General features: G+C 36.5%; 1 protein-coding gene across 15 annotated transcripts in view; it reads left to right on the top strand.

Annotated features, from left to right (window-relative positions):
* MARCHF1 (membrane associated ring-CH-type finger 1) overlaps positions 1-21592 on the top strand; it is an 861947-nt gene that overhangs the window by 380229 nt on the left and 460126 nt on the right. For 3 of the 15 annotated variants that reach the window (XM_078069405.1, XM_078069393.1, XM_078069403.1), the window contains exon 3: positions 231-439. The exons of the other annotated variants lie outside the window; for them this stretch is intronic. In XM_078069405.1, coding sequence (XP_077925531.1) covers positions 341-439 — 99 coding nt within the window. In that variant the 5' untranslated portion in view covers positions 231-340. The remainder of the gene's footprint in view (positions 1-230; positions 440-21592) is intronic. 15 annotated transcript variants of the gene reach the window in all.

Genomic DNA, 21592 nt, shown 5'->3' with positions numbered 1-21592 from the left:
ATAGTCTCCCACAATGCTCTTAGGGGAGAGGGGGTGCTCCAGTGACAAAGCAGTGCAGTTATGACTTGCAGTAAATCGTCCTTTTGAGAATGCAACACTCCCCGGATTATTTGCTCCTACGTTTCTTTTAAACTCCCTTTCAGTGTGCTTGAACATTTTGGCCAGAGACCCTGGCTTCTGCCGCACAGTGTCTCAAACACTATCCCCCCCCCCCCTTTTTTTTTGTTTAGAACTGAGCTTGGCAAAGCAAGGATATGAACAATTGTGCAGGTGGGCTACTCAGGGCGAGTGAAGAGATAAGGCATCCAATCAGGAGCTGGCCTCGTGCAGCCCTGCCAGTATGCCCCTCCACCAGATTTCCGTAATCCCAGTACGGGAGACTGCCAGCAATGGGAGAAGTTCAGTGGGCAGGAACAAAGAGAAGAACAAGGAAGTCGAGGTAAGAGGAGGTTTGCTTTGCTAAAACAGGACAGCCCAGCCAACTGTAGCCTGCGCTGCACTTGGCGCCGCAGGACGTGGCGGAGGCTTAAGGGCAGCGGGCTCCCGCTCTCAGTGTGTAGTGGTGGATGGCAGGAGCATCCTTTCTAACTCGCAGGAGCAGAGTCAATGTAACCACTGTCTTCTGGATGAAGAAAGGAACCAAATCCACAAGGACACTTGCAGCTTGACAGATAGAAACTTCTGCCTCTTTTCCTAAACATCTATGAAGTCACTTTGGACTTTGAGGGCTCATGGGGCACAGCCCAGCTGTCCTGGGTGGCTGTGGACATTGCTGTCATCTGTTTGCAGACCCTGGGGCTATTGATGTTTGCTAATTTTGCTCACTGCCCACTAACCTAGAATGTTTGAGAGTAACTTTCTTAACAACGTGACAGAGGAGCCACAGATAGGCCAGCCGTGTCACTGAACACATAGCACGAGTTAGGGTGACATGTCCCTGTCTCATAGGATCTGTTGCTCTCTGTATTCATTCCGAATGTGTACATGTGTATTACTTTTGTTTGATAATCCGTTTCATTTGTATTTTTTTCTTCACAAGCAAAGCATTATTTGAAACTTACATGGGCTAGAGAAGTAGATTATCCAGTTTATCACACTTGGGCTTTATTTGCAGTGAAATGTAGCTGCCGTTGTTCTGACAAACTGCTTGAAAGATCACATGCAGAGAACTTATTTCAAAGCTTTTTCAGGAAAGAGATTGAGCAGACTCAAGGATTTGGGTGAAAATATTACAAATGTTGTTGTGTTCCCCTAAAAGGGACCTTGAGATAGGATGCCGGAAACTGTAATCCTCTTGTGTCTTTAACATGACTATTTTCTAGACCTCGGGTCTCAGTCATTTTGTAGAAAATAGTCTTTCCCCACCTCCAGTTCTGTATGTTAATCTTTTTTTCTCAAAAAGAGGTGCTAGGGACAGAAGGAAACAAAAACAAAATAAAGCAAAACAAGTAAACAAAGTAGATGGGAGTGAGGTATCAAGAAGTGCCTTAGAGGAAGAGGCTAATAAACTCAAACACTCCTGCAAATGAGAAAAGACATTTATCCCCTTTTCCCACTTTGTTTGAACTGATTTTGAAAATGTCACTGAAGAGCAGGGAGAGCTTGATGTGGCTAGAATTTGTACAAAACTTCAAGAGATTTGTCTAATTCAGAGTTGAGAGGTACTTTTCCTTTAGTAATTCTCCTGTCATAGACACGTTGGGTATTTCTGGAGTTTCTGAGAATGAAAACATATTTGTAAAGTGAGTAAACTTATTAGCTTTGTATTAACTGGAAGTATTCTCTAAGAAATGTGTCTTTTCTTTGATCTGGTAATGTGATTATCAGAACATCAAAAAGCGGTCTCTTAACTTTATTGATGTGGGGTGTGGAGTGAGTGGCACTGATCAATTGTGAAAATAGATACGGAAATGCTAAAAGCAAGAAAAGTTATATATTATTTACTCGTTGTCTAGGTTCTTTGGTAGAACTTAAGATAGTTTTGAAGGAAAGATCGTGTGAAAATCTTAAGTGGCAATTTTGATTGATACCCAGAATGATCAGTCTCTGAATGATATTTGAGAATGAATACACTGATTCAATCCCAAGTGTTCCCCGCCCTCCGCCAGCCCGACCCCCCTCTCCCCCCTTACCCATCACATTATGTCACCACCAGAAATCTCCTGCTGCTCATGTCTGCTTGGCTATGAATCAGAGAAAGCCGGGATGGCTTACATGACTTTTGAAAAAAAGAATCAAACAAATTTGGTTTTTGACACTTTAGAAATAATAATGAAATTATTCAACCTTAAAAATAGCTGCAATTTTTATCCAGATATTGATGTTCAGACACAACTCAGACATCCTCACAAATCTTTTAAAGAAGTACCCGTTTATGAACGGCTGTGTTTCTTTCAGGGGCAAATGTATTTTATTATAGTCACAGTGTGATTCAGTGGGCATTCTTAAAGGGAAATAAAGTTAATTATGAGAAAAAGAAAGGAAACTCCCAGCCTACATATTATTTTGAAAAGAGACATAATTCTGAGCATCAGAAAGGGAAGCACTTTTTCAGTTTCAATTACATCTTGGTTTTCTATAGGATAGAATTAAGTTTCTCTTTAACAGTATGTTTGAAACATACTGTCAAATCTTATAGGCCATTAAATTGCTTGTTTTGATGAACTAAATAAATAGTCCGAAAATTGCAAATTGCATTTAAGGTGGATAAATTACACAGAATATACCCTGTGTGTTGGAAAGCAAGAAGAATCTATTCAGGACAATGATTTCTGTAATTTCAAGTGTTGATTCTCTCTAAAGGAAGGGAAAACATCTTGTACACAAAATGGACATTTCCTGATTGTTGAATAAATAAGACAAATCTTCCTTTGAAGTTTCCTTAATGTATTTTGCTTATCTTAAAGTTATCAAAATAATGCATGCATATATAGGGCAAATAATCTAATTTCAGAATTAGGAATTTGCTAATTCAAATGTGAGCCAATTTGACGTGTTCCATTAGAAATTTAGAGTCCCTTGAATATACAAATTTATTAACTTCACATCTAGTTTTTTGTTATTGTTGTTTTAAGGCATATAAAGAAAAAAAGGAAAATGTATAAACTATTTCTTAGCTATTATTATAGTACAGAAGATTTAAACTATAAGAAATAATTCACAGATTAAGATTTAAAAAATAATAAATCTAACTCTAAGCTTTATAATCAACATACATTTTGACATATTTCATGTGGCATAACACTATAATTATCTGTTTGGTTAATAACCCTAGAAGTACAAAAACCATAATAACATATCTATTTTGGATATAGTTGGTATTAATGGTTAGGGGAAAGATGTAGACTTATCTTCCAGAGATATCAGTTCTGGAGGTTGTTTGGACAATTAAAGGGCAATGCCTCACACTTGCATTCCAGAGACAACCACAACCAGAGATGATCAATCTCTTAGATAGATAGATAGATAGATAGATAGATAGATAGATAGATAAATCAAAGTTATAAAAGATTTATGTACAATGAAGTTGGTCAAATCTATCATCTATCTATCTGTCTATCTATCTATCTATCTATCTATCATCTATCATCTATCTATCATTATCTATCTATCTATCTATCTATCTATCTATCTATCTATCTATCTATCATCTATCTATCTATTATCTATCTATCTATCTATCTATCTATCTATCTATCTATCTATCTATCTATCATCTATCTATAATGCTTAAGTACAAGATCGAAGAAAGTTCTGGAAATGAAATTAGCAATCAAATATACCTTCATAACATGGAGTCAGTGAGGGAAATTAAATGGTTTGGAGTGGAGTTAGTTCATCTATATCTTCAGAAAGCCACGACCTGAGAAAGCCATGGGGGAAGATCCCTCTCTAAAGAGATTCATAACTCCACATCTCTCCCACTCTCCTTCTCTAGTTGAGTACAGAGACTGACCAATCCAGCTTCTTTAAATCTCGTTTGCCTACTTTTGTAAGAGGGCCACTTTGCTTCTATTAATCCACTTTTCCCTTCTTTTTTAGATATGTTAACACCACTTATTAGGCTGCAATTAATTCACCTTAGGGATTTGGGCTTCTACGACATCTGTCTCTTACAAGGATAATCAAATTCTTAGACCTCTAGGGATAACTTAATTTCATACTCTATAACTGGAAATTATGATGATTGTGCAGATTCCCATATTTAGTCAACTAGCATGTATTTTTTTAAAAATAATTCTCTAGGATTTATAAGCAAATCTCTCTAAGGCCCACTGTATTTCAAATGTAGAAACAAACCAGAGATCATACCAAGGGTGCTCCTGCTACCTGCACTGCATGCTGCCATACACTCCGTCAGCACAGACTCTCTATCTAAGATGATAGGAGTTTCATAAGAGGCGAAGAGGGGCTATGGATGCTTTTCTTCTAACCTTTTCTCACTCACAAATTGACCATGCATGGCAACCATGCTTTAGGAGGTGAGAGAGGAAAAACACAAAAACAAAAACACCTTTGATTATATGTACATTTTTCTTTACTACTTTCATGATTTTATGATATTTCTCTACTTCAATTTTTCTTTTTTTTTTCTTAAAGAATATTTACCTCTCTTTCCTTTTTCTAGAATGTCCCTTTCAAGATCTTCTATTTGCCTTTCCAATGACAGCCCACTGGGCTACCTTTCCTTACTCAAAGTAGCTGCTCCCTGGCAATTTGAGTGAATTGAAAACAATATGGCTTTTTGATATATATTCTTCATTTTGAACAGAGTGGATAAATTATTATTTATCTGGTGGATAGATTTATTAATTCTATTTTTAGTAGACAATCATAAAAGTTAAATAGCATAATCTCAGAGCCAAAGACTAATTTGAGATTAGCCAATCTCAATTCACACTTTATGTGTTTCTTTGTAATTAAGGTACAATACCCTTTCACATTCCTTAAGCAAAATTTTAGAATCAAAGGATCCCAGAATCAGAAAGTCCCTTAAAAATTCTTAATTCCAAAAAGGAAACCCATAGAGAATAAATAACTTGCCAATGTCACATGACTAGTTAGTGGTAAAGTTGGGACAAAAATACAGGCCTTCTGACTGCCAGTCTAGTGTCCTTTCTATTATTACTGCATTTGATTATTTGTTTTTTGAGGCACAAAATTACAGTCCCAAAGATTAAAAGAGTTAATATAATCCCCAAAGCTGTTAACCTCTCACTGGGGAAGTTTTGGTTTTTGTTATAGTTATCTGTCCATGACACATAAGGTCAGAATAGGGATATAAAATGGGTCCCATTTATAGAATATAACTGGAGTTCATTTCATCAAAATTGAGAAAATAAGGTAAAATTAAATAATAATGGGAACAATAGTTTAGTAGGGAGGACATTTGCCTGAGATTCAGCATACATGAAATGGAGTCCAGCTTCACCAAAGGTGAAGGTGGTATCTCATTGAGTTTTTTAATTTGAGTGAGTCACTTAACCTCTTTAGCTTGTCCCCTGGAGAAAAAGTACATTTACCAGATCCTGTTTAAACAATAAGATTATTTTATTTTCTTCTGTTATTCCTTTAACATAATCATCTAGTCATGCTCTACTCTGGGCACATAAAGTCCATGATTGTATTCAGAGGTCTATTTGGCTCAGGCAGGATAGGACTGAGTAGTGAAGACTCAGCCTTAGTGGATACCTGTGGTCTTGCATTCTTCCTTTTTTTTTTTACTATTTTCTTTTTTTTTTAATTTTTTTATTGTTATGTTAATCACCATACATTACATCATTAGTTTTAGATGTAGTGTTCCATGATTCATTGTTTGTGCATAACACCCAGTGCTCCATGCAGAACGTGCCCTCTTTAATACCCATCACCAGGCTAACCCATCCTCCCACCCCCTCCCCTCTAGAACTCTCAGTTTGTTTTTCAGAGTCCATCGTCTCTCATGGTTCATCTCCCCCTCTGATTTCCCCCCCTTCATTCTTCCCCTCCTGCTATCTTCTTCTTTTTTTTTTTTTTTCTTAACATATATTGCATTATTTGTTTCAGAGGTACAGATCTGAGATTCAACAGTCTTGCACAATTCACAGCGCTTACCAGAGCACATACCCTCCCCAGTGTCTATCACCCAGTCACCCCATTCCTCCCACCCCACCCCACACTCCAGCAACCCTCAGTTTGTTCCCTGAGATTAAGAATTCCTCATATCAGTGAGATCATACGATACATGTCTTTCTCTGATTGACTTATTTCGCTCAGCATAATACCCTCCAGTTCCATCCACGTCGTTGCAAATGGCAAGATCTCATTCCTTTTGATGGCTGCATAATATTCCATTGTATATATATACCACATCTTGTTTATCCATTCATCTGTCGGTGGACATCTTGGCTCTTTCCACAGTTTGGCTATTGTGGACATTGCTGCTATAAACATCGGGGTGCACGTACCCCTTCGGATCCCTACATTTGTATCTTTGGGGTAAATACCCAGTAGTGCAATTGCTGGATCATATGGTAGCTCTATTTTCAACTTTTTGAGGAACCTCCATACTGTTTTCCAGAGTGGCTGCACCAGCTTGCATTCCCACCAACAGTGTAGGAGGGTTCCCCTTTCTCCGCATCCCCGCCAACATCTGTCATTTCCTGACTTGTTAATTTTAGCCATTCTGACTGGTGTGAGGTGGTATCTCATTGAGGTTTTTAATTTGAGTGAGTCACTTAACCTCTTTAGCTTGTCCCCTGGAGAAAAAGTACATTTACCAGATCCTGTTTAAACAATAAGATTATTTTTTTTCTTCTGTTATTCCTTTAACATAATCATCTAGTCATGCTCTACTCTGGGCACATAAAGTCCATGATTGTATTCAGAGGTCTATTTGGCTCAGGCAGGATAGGACTGAGTAGTGAAGACTCAGCCTTAGTGGATACCTGTGGTCTTGCATTCTTCCTTCTGGTAACAGTGCTCAGAGAACCAACCCTGTCTTTTCTTAGCCACGTGATTCAGGATGGGTCTTGATTGCCTTAAACTAGTCACTATGTCATAATACTCTGTCATAGTAATTTGTTCAGAAATAGACATATAACTCTATCAGAATCAATGGCACACATAGATCCTTTAGAGCTTCCTTTAGGAAGTTTTATTGTCCCTGAAAACTTCTGGAATAGAATTACTCTCTTCTTTTCGATGGTTTGTATGAGAGTGTGAGTTCTAGATTTAGATGTTGTGAGGGAAAAGGTTGGAGCTTCAAGGCTTACCAGAGATACTCCTGATGTGAAGGTGACTTGGAAATAGGCAGGGCAGAGAAAGAAAGAAAAGCTAGGTTCTGAGTGATATATGGATGAGCTACTGGATTAGTCCTTGCTTGAAACCAACCCCTATTTAAAACCAAACCACCTTCCAATGAAGTGGTTCAATTCCTTTATTGTTTAAACCATTTTTTTTTTTTTTTGGTTGAATGTTATATCACAACATAACAGGGTGCCAAATGATTCTTTGTCAAAGGTAGTTACAATAATTTTCTGTATTGTTACTTGAGTAGCAACTGACTTCTGAGTTTGGAAATAGCTGAGATCCAGGTAAAGTAATCACAAACATTAATTTATGAGTAAACTGTGCACATTTATCTGGAATGCTCTGTATTAACCAAATGAAATACATCTTTAGCAGATGTGAAATACTTTATGGAGAATGCTAGGGGGTAGGAAGGCTAGTTCTCTTTTCTTTTCTTCAGAAGAGTATTTTCCAACTTCTAAGTCTCAATTGAATATTAGAGTCCCACATGCTTATAGTGAATTCCACTGAGTATACTAAGAGTATTGAAATAGTTTTATATAATGAAACTAGGAAATTTCCATATTATTATTTGCTTTCAGCAATGAAATAACCATAATGCACATTAGCTTTTCTTGTTTAAAACAGATGTTGTGAGTAATTGCATTAATAAGTAAGACTGAATAACACATTTTATTGACAATTAAATGAAAACAGTAATTGCTGATACACCTTGGACAGTATTTTAATTTTTAAAATATTTTGTTTATTTTTAATTTTTTTTTAATTTGAGTATCGTTGATACACATTGTTACATTAGCTTCAGGTGTACGAGATAGTGATTCAGCACCTCTATACATTATGGTATGCTCATCACGAGTGTAGCTACCATCTGTCACCATACAACTGGATTACAATAGCACTGACTATATTCCCTATGTTGTGCCTTTTATTCCTGTACTCATTCCATAACTGGAAGCCTGTATCTCCCACTCCCCTTCACCCATTTTGCATTCACCCCTACCCCCCATCCCCCAGCCTCTGGCAACCATCAGTTTGTTCTCTGTATTTACAGATTTGATTCTGCTTTTTGTTTATTTGCTTTTTCATTTGTTTGGCAGGTAGACTGTTAAAACTCCTCCCTGGTGTGCATTTAAAAAAAATTTACTTTGAATTCATGGCTGTTTAATGAGACTCAATGTGATCATTTTGTTTCAAAGATTGTTGATCAAAAATCTTGATGTGGAGGTGTCTTGGGGTGTGGGAAGAGCAGGTAAAGCCACACATGTTTAATTAGCTAGGATTTTTAGAGCTTGCTGATTATCCAACATTTAACTCAACTTTTTGCAGCACTGACAATGCCAACGTGGATTTAGAATCCCTTAATTTGAAGTACTGCTGAAGCGGGTCGGGGATAGATAGCAGTCTGAGTATTGTTTTCCCCCCCTCATGCCTACGAATACCCACCCAGAGCTACTCGGAGCAGCCTTCATAACCTCCAGGTGAAGATGAGAAATGACATCTATTCAATCCTCATTCTCTTCCCTGTCTCTGCAACTCTGTTAAATAATTGAAATAGGCATGACATGAGGGTAGAACTGATGATAAGACTTTGTTCTTAAAAGAGTGACAAGGAGATTGAAGAAAAGGACAGTGTTCCCGGGTGCTGGGTGTCTGACTTGGGCTTTCAGCCTCTCACTTTTCACATTGATCATTCCATTCATCAAAACTTGCAAATCTGGATAAGGAAGGTGAAGAAAAGAATTGCAGAGGATCTCTTCATGCAACCACTGTCAAAGAATACGTACACATTCTCTGATACAAAGGAACACTTTGAATTCTTTGGGATTTGTACTTTTGATGTCAGCATCAGAAAGAGAGTTTCTTAGGGAAAAAAAAATACTGGCACCAGTAAACCATCGGACATGCGATGCTGCAAGGCACAGAAAATGAAGCTCATGTGTGAGTTACAGAATAAAAAGATATTTGTTAGGTGAGGCAGCAGTATATGTTTTCACAAATTATCAACTTCTTTACAGATAGGATTATTGCAATTATTCCTACCTCTAAACCTAAGCAGGTTTACTCCTAAACAAGTTCCATAGAGCCGTGAATGACTATGAATGTTTAGTGTATGAAAGTTATATGCTTAGGTCCATGACACAGTTTTACTTTCTATTTTTTTTCAAAATTAATTTTCATGAGATTATAAAATATGATAGAGATTTATTAAACTTTACAAAGCTTTAGAAATTCAGATTCTAGCAATATGTTTTATTTTAATCTGAAACTACTTTCTATATGACCATTTGCTATGAAACTACTACTATAGTTCATTCAAGTTTTGGAGGAAGTGATTTCTGCATCTAATTAGTCAACTACACAGCAAAGGATTCACCTTTGATTATTGGTGTTACCATCTAACTCAAGCATTTTGTTTGGTGTCCAATGGGAGTATAATAGAAACTCACGCCTTAGATGTAGAAGGAATCTCTTGCTTGTTACTTGATTCTGCCTATGTTGAAAGGCAGTTTTTTTTTTAATTTTTTTTTTAAGATTTTATTTATTTATCAGAGAGAGAGAGAGACAGAGGCAGGCAGGGGGAGAAGCAGGCTCCTTGCTGAGCAAGGAGCCCGATGTGGGACTCAATCCCAGGACCCTGGGATCATGACCTGAGCCGAAGGCAGACGCTTAACCGACTGAGTCACTCAGGCGTCCCTTTTTTTTTAATTTTCAATACCTTTATTAAGAAATATCAAGGGGCACCTGGGTGGCTCAGACCGTTAAGCGTCTGCCTTCGGCTCAGGTCATGATCCCAGGGTCCTGGGATCGAGCCCCGCATCGGGCTCCATGCTCTGCGGGAAGCCTGCTTCTCCCTCTTCCACTCCCCCTGCTTGTGTTCCCTCTCTCGCTGTGTCTCTCTCTGTCAAATAAATAAATAAAATCTTTAAAAAAAAAAAAAAAAAAAAAGAAATATCAAAAGTTCATTACAGTTCCATACACAGTTTTACAAAGTTCAAGTGAAGGGGAATTTGGGATGCCATGATATGCATGTTTGAACACTATGGCAGCTTGCCAAAAAGGTAACCCTACAACTTCTGTCACCTTGTTTAACAGTGGACCCCAACCATGCCTTTTCCCATTTCTACTAGGCCACAACATAATACCTTAAGTTACTTGAAAGAGTTTTAATGTGTTACATATACTTCTCAAATACTTGCCCTTTTATTTTGTCATTATTGTTCCCTGAAGAAGCTGAGCTGTTTACATGAAGCACAACATCTGAGTCCCACTCACTGCTGTGTGTCTTACATTTTCACCAAGCCTGCCTTGAGAGCTGGATAACACTGCAAGTTACATGTTACTATATTACACTGGGGAGAGAACCCACACACGTTGTTATTTTTTTATTTAGCATTTAACAACAACAAAAAAATGGGGGAATCCCTCAATGTGGAAACAAAACACCACAGTCATTCAGTGGAATGGCTAAAAATGGGATATGTCTGCCAGTTCCACTGAGCTCCTCACAAGCGGTCAACGGCATGACCAGGAACAACTGGATGCAGGAACACCAACAGAGAACACAGCAAGGGATCTTCTCGGGGTGGTACATCACAATTTTTTATGTCAGGGACATGGCATCAGAAGGGAATTACATTTTCAAAATAATCGGGGCCAGTAGGTCAACGGCACCCGATGGGAAACATCAACGGTGTCGTGTGCCTTGGTGAAGGCTTGCGCTGGGTTATCTGAAAGTTGATTTTTGAAGAGATTAGTGAGGTAGTTAAAAGCATGTTGGGTTCAAATCTGAGCTTTGCCACTTAGCTGTGGGATCTTGGTGAGATTACTTAACATCTGTGCTTGAGTTTCCTTATGTGTAAAATATGAGGACTACCTTATATAGTTATGAGAATTAAAATGAGTTAAAGTTTCTAATGCAAGGAAGATTCATTGAGACAAAATAAACACCATTATGTGCTTAATAAATAAAAGTGCTAAAGAAATCAATTCCCTGTGTTCACTATATATTTCTCATCAACATATTTTATTACTCATAGTACACATGATTCATTAATTAATACTTTCCATTAATAATGAGGTGATGAGGAAATATTTAAGGTCACATGGCATCATAGAAGGAGCCTTTTATAATGATAGTGATTAAAAAAATAAAAAGCTGATTCATTGCTATTTGAAGTTTGCCAACACTCTGACCTCTACTTGTACAGACCATGTCTGCCTTAGATAAGTGAAACCTGACCTTATGGCTTTTTGTTGCTGTCTTAACCTCAGTCTCATAGCTGCTAGACCAAGAATTCTCTATAGTCAAGAATTTGTAGAGCAATTTCACTTCTATTCCATGTACATATCGCCAAGTGTTCTTTACTTATGCTAATATTTTTCAGCATTTCGTGGGTTTTTAAATCTGAATATTGTAGATAAATGTTATTTTGATAATTCTTTGGACTTCATCTTTAATGTGGTAGTGTTTTTAATTGCCTTTTTTTTTTTTTTACCACTTCTTTAGGCGTTATAAAGAATAGGCCATGCTAGGAAGAACTAAAATAACCAATGATTTTGAATGGGAAAGTTTTTGAAAGTTTACATGTATAGGAAAATTTTGCGAACTTGAGTACTTATTGAAAAAAATAGTATTTTTTTCTAAATCACAGTAACACTTAACAAAATAACATCATGCTGAATAGCTTTTAAATGGTCTTCAACTATATAATGATGACTCTTTGTTATAACTGTTGAACTTAAAGGTACTGGCCTGGTTCAATTCTACATAAAATGTTCTATGCAAAGTTTTTTTCCCCTTGTGATACTCTTTGGGGAGATCAGTGCTGTACACACACACACACACACACACACACACACACACATTCATATATTTATAATCATCATTATTAATCTATTACTAATTATTGAACGCATACTACATGTTCAATAGGAATTGTTTTATGTACTTTTCATGATAACTCACAGCTTCTCTATGAGATCATATTTTAGTTGCTATTTCTGTGTAATGAGTTGTCCCCAAACTTAATGGGTTAAAGCAACCATTTTATAGTGTTCATGAATTCTGTGGGTCAGGAATCTGACTGTATGTAGTGAGATGCTTTACTGTTTGTGGCTGTGACTCCAAGTGTGTGACTCTTGAGGTGGCTTCAGTACCAGGGACTGGGATTTTCTAAAAGCTCATTCATTCAGATGTTGGGCACCTGAATTGGGAGGATCAGAAGAGTAGGATTGCCAACTGAATAAATTACACATGACCTCTTTATGTGTCGTTGCATCCTCCCAGCACAGTACTTCAGGGTAGTTAGACTTCTTACATGGAGACACAGGTTCTGAGTGTGAGTTTTCCAACAAACGAATTGGAAGCCGCATTGCTTTTTTATGACCCAGCTTTAGACACCACCCAGCATCACTTTAGGCAGCCATTTAGTTACTTTTACCCAGATGCAAGAGCAGTGGATATAGATCCCATCTTTTTTCTTATTTTTAATTGAAGTTTCATTGACATTCAGCATTATATTAGTTTCAGGTGTACAACATAATGATTTACTATTTATTTATATTGTGAAACAATCACCATAATAAGTCTGTCACCATACGCAGTTACAAAATATTTTTTTATTATTGTGATGGGAACTTTTAATATGTACTCTCTTAGGAACTTTTATTTATTTATTTTGGGGTGTGTTTAACTTTTTATTCTAGTGAAATCTGAATAAACACAGCACATGCAGTGCTAGCATCTAAAACTAATACAATAAGCAATTCCTAAGTTACAGTGACTTGAGGTTCAGTGTTTCTACATTCAGCAAGTTTAAATCCATTCTTATTTACTGAAAATATTGCTGGCTGATAAAACTGAATGTAAAAGTCACTAATTATGGCAATACACAAAGATAACTACATATTTGAGGATTGCAAATATGCCAGACAGTCACTGAAAACCAAACCAAACAAAACACATGACTAAAGAAAACTCACAGAACCTTTGAGAATGTGGACACTTCATATCAGTGCTCAGAAGTGTTTCATTAATATTTTAAGACAAATGTATCAAAACCTAAGCATGCTTTAATTTCAACTTGCTAATTTTGTCTTAAATTTTGCCAGAAAGTTATAGCTAGCCACATCACCAATGCCAGGTCTGCTTAATTTGGCTCAATTGTTTATTAGAACTTAACATTAAAAGCACACACTACCCCAGAATATATTATTTCACATATGGTGATATTCAACATTCAAATGCCAGTGTTTTTGTACTATCTTTTCATTTTCTTTAAACTTTTAAAGAATTCACTTTAGACTTATAAAAAGATTTGTCAAAATGTTCAATAAATATTACACAAAGTAGAAGCAAAAAGTATCTAAAAATCTGTCATGTGCAAATAGTTTTCTTCTCAGCTGTCAATCTGTGCTCCCAAATAAAATTTTAGAATCTAATTTTTAACAAGCTGTGTTCAACAATCTCCAAGAGACAAAATAAGATTGGAAGTTTAAGGACACATACACAAGATGCATATATAACATTTTCTGAATATCCAATAAGCTGTATAAAGCTATTGGCAAAATATACAAGTGTCTAAACCTATACTAATTGAAATAACACCGTAACAAATGGCCTCAATACTGTCAAGTGCACCTACTTGATGGTTTTTTTTTTTTTTTTAAAGATTTTATTTGTTTATTTGACAGACGCGTAGAGAGAGAGCACAGATAGGCAGAGTGACAGGCAGAGGGAGAAGCAGGCTCTCCGCTGAGCAGGGAGCCCGATGTGGGGCTCGATCCCAGGACCCTGGGATCACGACCTGAGCCGAAGGCAGCCGCTTAACTGACTGAGCCACCCAGGTGCCCCCCTACTTGGTGGTTTTTAGAACAGGGCATAATATACTTGAAAATCTACTGCACTTTATGAAAATTTTTGCCTGCTTGGTTTTTAAAGATCACTACATTCTGGCCACAAGAGCAGCACAGAATCTCAAGAGGCAGAGGCATTTTTAGTGGTGGACAATCATCTTTGGCCAAATTTATCTTAAAGAGACTATAAATATAATGGAAACCTATGCAACTAAAATAGACTAAAACTGCACTATCTAGAAATAACATCCTATGCGTGTTAGTACGTATTTCCAACCTGTGTGATCTCAAGGATTTCAGTTTCTTGTTATTTTGATTTACAAAGCCTACAGGTGTAAGCCATTTTAACATTTCAACACAGCTTAAACAGAGTAATGTGAGTCTGCATTAAAATAAAGCCTGGTGTATAATCCCTCCTGCTCATATCCTCTTGACCAAAAAAACATTAACACTAGCATGCATTAAAGACCAAAATCCAACCACGTCCAAAAAAAGACGGTCACTGCCGTGGTCAGCTGTCCTACTATTTCAATTTTATTTGTGGCAGGCATTAGAAGAATCTAATCAGATGAAATCTCCTTCAAACACTTTTGTTATCAAATCTTTAAACTTTTCCTGTAATAGTATGCCCACATTTGCTTAGCTTAAAATTAATAACCTAAACATTAAAAGAGGAATTGCTGCACTTATTTACACTAACTTTGAAGAATGTTTTGAAAATATATATGAATGTATTCACACATGCCACCTCATGACTGGAATGGCTTATATTTAAAAACTACAAGATCCTAAGTGCCTATCCAGGGTAGAGTGAGCAAGTCAGAACTTTAACTTAGTCCAGTTTGCCGCATTAGAAACTAATTCTGCCTTAAGATGTTTTTCTCCTCAGTTTGCAAGTACCCAAAAGTCCTAACACAGGCTACTGCCTAAGTTTTTTTTTTTTTTCTTATTACTATCTACAGATGAATGGATGATTTGTGTAGTTGTAACACACCTACGTGCCAAGGTTTGATTTTAGTCCAAGTTCAGTAAATTTAGTTTTTCAAAACAATTGCTATCTTGAGCATTACTGAGTCAACAGGATGTCAAAATAATAAGTTGTCTAAAGTTAAAGTCACAGTACATTAACAAACAAATTATCCTCAGTCACAAAATTATAAATGCAGCTTGGGGTGAGAATAAGCAGGAGGGCAGTTAATCCAGACTATAGCATTTAAGTCTTCAAACCAATTTCTGAATATGGCTGTTGATTGTTCCTTTCTTCTTGTAACTTTGAAGTTCCCTTGAATTTTCAGGAGACTCACAGCTGGTAATGTACTGCAAGGTCTTGAAGCTATAAGATATAGTCTGGCTAAGTTACATGTGGTTTGCTTATTAGCTTGTTTGAAAGGGTGACTTTGTTGCAAAGCAGATTCAGTTGCCCCACCAGTCAACCCCCTGAGAATTATAATTTCCTCTATATCCATCACTATGGTAGAAGCCTCCATAGCCACATCCACCAATTACTCTGCCGCTGCTGTGACCACCTCCACCACTAGGGCTGCTGCTTGCATGTCTACTGCTAAAGCCTTAGCAACTTTTAAACATATAATATAGTATTGGTAACTATAGTTGCCATGCCATATATTGCATCCCCATGATTGATTGATTGATTGATTTAATAACCACAAGTTTGTGCCTTTTGACTTCCTTAACCCATTTGCCCACCCCCCACTACCTGTCTCTGGAAACCACCAGTCTGTTCTCTGTATCTATGTGCTTATTTATGTGTGTGTGTGTATACACATATGTACATGATATATGTATATATAGCAGGTATAAGTGGAATCGTACAGTATTTTTCTTTTTTTTTTTTTAAAGATTTTATTTATTTATTTGAGAGAGAGGATGAGAGAGAGAGAGAGCATGAGAGGGGGGAGGGTCAGAGGGAGAAGCAGACTCCCTGCCGAGCAGGGGGCCCGATGAGGGACTCGATCCTGTGACTCCAGGATCATGACCTAAGCCGAAGGCAGTCGCTTAACTGAGCCACCCAGGCGCCCAGTATTTTTCTTTCTCTATCTGACTTATATCTTTTAATATAATGCCCTCAAAGCCCATCCACGTTGTTGCAAATGGCAAGAGTTCATTCTTTTTTATGGCTAAATAATATTCCATTGTGTGTGTGTGTGTGTGTGTGTGTGTGTGTGTGTATTTTCTTTATCCATTCATCTGTCGATAGACGCTTAAGCTGTTTCCATATCTTATCTATTGTAAATAAGGCTGAATGAACATGGGGTGCATATATCTTTTTGAGGTAGTGTTTTTGTTTCTTCAGATAAATACCCAGAAGTGGTATTCCTGGATCATATGGTAGTTATGTTGTTAATTTTTTGAGGAACATCCATACTGTTTTCCATTATGGCTGTACCAATTTACATTTCCACCAACAGAGCACAGTGGCTTCCTTTTCTCCACATCCTATTGAACACTTATCTTCTCTTTGATAATAGCCCTTTTGACTGTGTGAGGTCATATCTCATTGTAGTTTTGATTTGCATTTCCCTGATGATTAGTAATGTTGAGTATCTTTTCATGTACCTGTTTGCCTTCTGTATTTGTTCTCTGGAAAAATGTCTATTCAGATATTCTGCCCATTTTAATTTTCTTTATTTTTTTCTTCTCATTATTTAAATTGCATTATTACTATTATTTATTTTTACTATTGTGTTGTATGAATTCTTTATCTATTTTGGATACTAACCCCTTATCAGATACATGAATTGCAAATATTTTCTCCCATTTGGTAGGTTGCCTTTTCATTTTGTTGATGTATCCTTTGCTGTGAGGAAAATTTTTATTTTTTATTTTTTTAAAGATTTTAAAGATTTTCATTTTATTTGAGAGAGAGAGAGAGAGAGAGAGAAAGCATGAGCAGGGAGGAGGGGCTGAGGAAGAGGGAGAAGCAGACTCCCTGCTGATCAGTGAGACCAACAAGGGGCTAGATCCCAGGACCCTGAAATCATGACCTGAGCCAAAGGCAGTTGCTTAACTAAGCTACCCAGGCACCGCTGTGTGGAAACTTTTTAGTTTGATGTAGTCCCACTCGTGTATCTTTTATTTTGTTGCTTGTACTTTCCAAAGGTGTGATTTCCAAAAAATTATTATCAAATCCCACGTCAAGGGGCTTTTCCCGAGTTTTCTTCTAGCTCTTGGTTTCATTGATTTTTTCTATTGTTGTCTGAGTCTCTATTTATTTCTGCTGTAATCTTTGTTATTTCCTTTCTTCTAACTTTGGGCTTTGTTCTTCTTTTTCTAGTTCCTTGAGGTGTAAAGTTAGATTGTTTATTTGAGATTTTTTTTGTTTCTTGAGGTAGGCATTTCTTGCTATGAACTATTGTCTTAGAACTGTTTTTGTTGCTTCCCATGTTTTAGTGTGTTGTATTTTATTTCCACTTGTCTCAAGATATTTTTTGAATTCACTTTTGATTTCTTCATTGATCCATTTGGTGTTAGGTAACATATTTTTGATCTCCACATATTTGTGAATTTCTAGTTTTCTTTCCTGTAATTGATTTCTAGTATTATACCATTGTGATAGGGAAAGATGCTTAATACTCATTTTTTTTTTTTTATTTTGATAGGACTTGTTTTGTGGCTCATTATCTGATTTATCCTGGAGAATGTTCCGTATGAACTTGAGAGAAATGTGTACTCTGTTGCTTTTGAGTAGAATGTGTCTGTTAAGTCCATCTGTTCTAACATGTCATTTAGGCTGATGTTTTCTTGATTATTTTCTGTCTGGATGATCTATCCATTGATATAAGTGGGGTATTAAGGTCTCCTACTTTTATTGCATTGATATCAATTTCTCTCTTTAGATAGTTGCTTTCTATATTTTGATGCTCCTATATTAGGCACATAAATATTTACAAATGTTATATTTTCTTGTTGGATTAACTCCTTTATCATTATGTATGACCTTCTTTGTCTCTTATTAGTCTTTGTTTTGAAGTCTATTTTGTCTGTTACCAAAGTATAGCTGCACCACATTTCTTTTGGTTTTCATTTGTGTGGGATATCTTTTTCCATCCCTTCACTTTCAGTTTTTATATGCCTTATGTCTGAGGTGAGTCACTTGTAGGCAGCATATAGATGAGTTTTGTTTTTTAGTCATTCAGCCACTCTATGTATTTGCTTAGAAAATTTAGTCCATTTACATTTAAAGTAATTATTGATAAATATGTACTTACTGCCATTTTGTGAATTGTTTTCTGGCTGTTTAGTTGTTCCTCTGTTTGGTTCTTCTTCTCTTGCTCTCTTCCTTTGTGATTTGATGATTTCTTATAGTGGTATACTTAGATTCCCTTCTCATTATCTTTTGTGTATCTACTATAGGTTTTTGCTTTGTGGTTACCGTAAGGTTTACATATAACAATGTATATTTATAATATATTTATAAAACAGTCTGTTTTAAGTTGGTATCAACTTAAGTTTGAACATAGTCTAAAATCCTACAATTTTAACCTTCCCCCCAAATTTTACGGTTTTGCTGTCATATTTTACATATTTTTATCTTGTGTATTCCTTAACTAATTGTTGTAGTTAATGTTATTTTTACTACTTTCATTTTATAACCTTCACACTAGCTTTTAAGTGATTAATCCACGACCTCTATTGTATATTTGCCTTCACTAGTGAGATTTATACTTTCATATGATTTCTCATTACTAATTAGTGCCCTTTTTCCCTGCCTAAGGAAGTCCCTTTAACATTTCTTGTAAGGCTGTTTTACTGGTGGTAAACTCTTTTAGTTTTTGCTTGTCTGGAAATTTCTTTATCTCTCCTTCAATTCTGAATGATAGGTTAGCTAGGTAGAATATTTTTGTTTGAAATTTTTTTTTTCTTTCCAGCATTTTGACTGTATTGTCTCACTCACTTCTGGCCTGCAAAGTTTCTGCTGAAAACTCTGATGATAGTCTTGTGAGAGTTCCCTTGCATGTCACAAGTTGTTTTTCTCTTGTTTAAGGTTATAGCCTTCCCTTTGTTTAAGATTATATCCTAAGATTATCTCCTTGTGTTATAATGCATAGATTCCATATTTTAATGGTAGTAGTGTCAGACAATTTTGGGCTCATGTTTTCAAACCACCACAGTTCACCTTCAGCCACCATTACTTGCATTTCTTCCCTTGCATTGCAAGGTACAAAATACAATTATTTTTTTTTCCCCCAAGCCCTCTGAAGTCTCACTCTATTTCATCATCAATTGCAACTCCAGGATCTTGCCATGTAAACTTTCCAGTTGGCTTCTTGGATACAGTCATCTAATATGGTTGTTTTCAATCTGAAGAACCTAAAACAGACAAGTTATCTGTATACTACATATTTAACATACAATGGCTGAGTAACCTCCATAGACACTCCTATTCAAAAAGAAGGGAAATAAGAGACACACAGCAATCACTGGTCCATAACAATTCTGAAATCCAGCTGCATATTTGTTGTGAGTTCTTTGACTAGGGTTTATTCCTATTTCCTTAAAGCAGTTTTTAGAGACTCTTAGTTCTGTTCTGTAGCTCATGGTTATTACTTTTATTTTATTCTCTTTTTTTCTATAAAATTTGATCTGTACTTCAGATGAGAAGCCCTCTCACGCTTGCTTCCTGCTCATGAAAGGTGGCACGTCCAAAGGCCTCTTTTTATTTTGGACTCTCTCTGCTTCTTTCAATCAAAACTGACCAATTTCTTTAAACATTTTGTGGATTTCCTATGTTTTGATCTATATTCCACTTAATTAGACAAAAGTCATACCCACAATTCTCTTTAAGATAAACTCAACTGTGTTGGCTTCCTGTGAGGCTGATGGAGACAAGATCTTAAAATTCTCAGAATACCTGCTATTTAACAGAGGGAATTTGCCAAGGATGGTTTTAAGATCCTTAGATGGCTTTTATCTCTTCAAAGGGCTTGTAAGGCACCATTTACAGTCTTTCTAAGTTCTACCAAAGAGCTTTTATGGTCATTCCCTTGACTTCATCTTAACCCTGAGATGTTTACCTGAGAGGAATCAGGATTTGATATTTTCCCTGAAGCATTTTTCTAATTTGAGACTCTTCTGCTGGGAGAGATGGGGATGGAGAAATAGTTTTATTTTTAAATAAAAAATTTCATATTTCCTCTTCATATTTCCTCTAAATTTTGCTTAAAAACACAAGTTTTCTTTCAGTTTTTGCTACTCTTGTATCTTGTCATATGCAGCTTGCAAATCCCCTTAGCTATTTTTCCCATCATCAGTGAGAGTGTTGCCAAATTTTATGCCAGTAACAATGGTCACCTTTTTTGTCAACCTCCAATAACAGTTTCTTCCCAAATTCCCTATTCATTATCAACAGTCTCCTTGATGTTTTCAAGCTCTCACAAATCATCTTTTCAAGGTCTGTATTAATCAGGGTTCTTCGGAGAAACAGAAGCAATGGGAGATTAGACAGATAGACAGATGATAGATATAGATAGATAGATAGGGATATATAGAGTTGTATAGATATAAAGATAATTATTGTAAGGAACTAGCTCACATAATTACAAAGGTTAAGAATTACCAAGATCTCAAGTTGGCAATCTGGAAATCCAAGAGAGCCTGTGGTGGAAGTTTCTGTCTGAAAGCCAAAAGGCTTGAGACCCCACAAAAAACAATTTTTTTAGTTCAAGTCTGAAAGAAAAGATGTATGTCCCAGTTCAGTCAGTCAGGCAGAAACAGTTTGTTCTTCTCAGCCTTTTAGTTCTATTCAGGTCTTTAACTGATTGGATTAAGTCCACCCATCTTAGGAAGGGCAATCTGCTTTACTTGGTCTAATAATTTAAATATTAATTTCATACCCAGAATAATGTTTGGCCAAATATTTGGGCACCCATGGGCCAGTCAAGTTGACACATAAAATTAAGCATCCCATGGTCCTCTAAACTTCTGCTGGACACCTGTTTCCAAAACAAAGGCACATGTTTAAAGCTTTTATTATAGCACCTATCTTCCAGGCACCACGATTCTGTTATGGTTACTATTGCTATGTAACAAATTGTCCCAGAACTTAGTAGCTTAAAACAAACACTATTATGCTCATGAATTCTGTGGGTTGGAAATTCAGGCAATAAAGTAGGATGAAGCATAACAGCATGGCATCATTCCCTGCTTCATGATGTCTGGGACCTCTGCTGGAAAGATTCAAAGGTTGGATAGAATAACTCAGCAGGTGGAAGCTGGAATCATCTGATGGTTTGTTCACTCATGTTTCTGATACATGCTTTAAGATGACTCCAAGATTAAGAGTGCCAGCTAGAGCACCTGCACATGGACTTTTTTTTTTTTTGTCACTTGCCTTCTTCACAGCATGGTGATGTCAAGTTAGTCAATTTTCTTAAAGGCAGGCTGAGGGCCTCAATTTTGAGTATTCCAACAATCAAGGCAGAAG

This window comes from Halichoerus grypus, chromosome 3, assembly GCF_964656455.1.
Source record: "Halichoerus grypus chromosome 3, mHalGry1.hap1.1, whole genome shotgun sequence".
Taxonomy (NCBI): domain Eukaryota; kingdom Metazoa; phylum Chordata; class Mammalia; order Carnivora; family Phocidae; genus Halichoerus; species Halichoerus grypus.
This window is presented reverse-complemented; position numbering and strand designations above follow the sequence as displayed.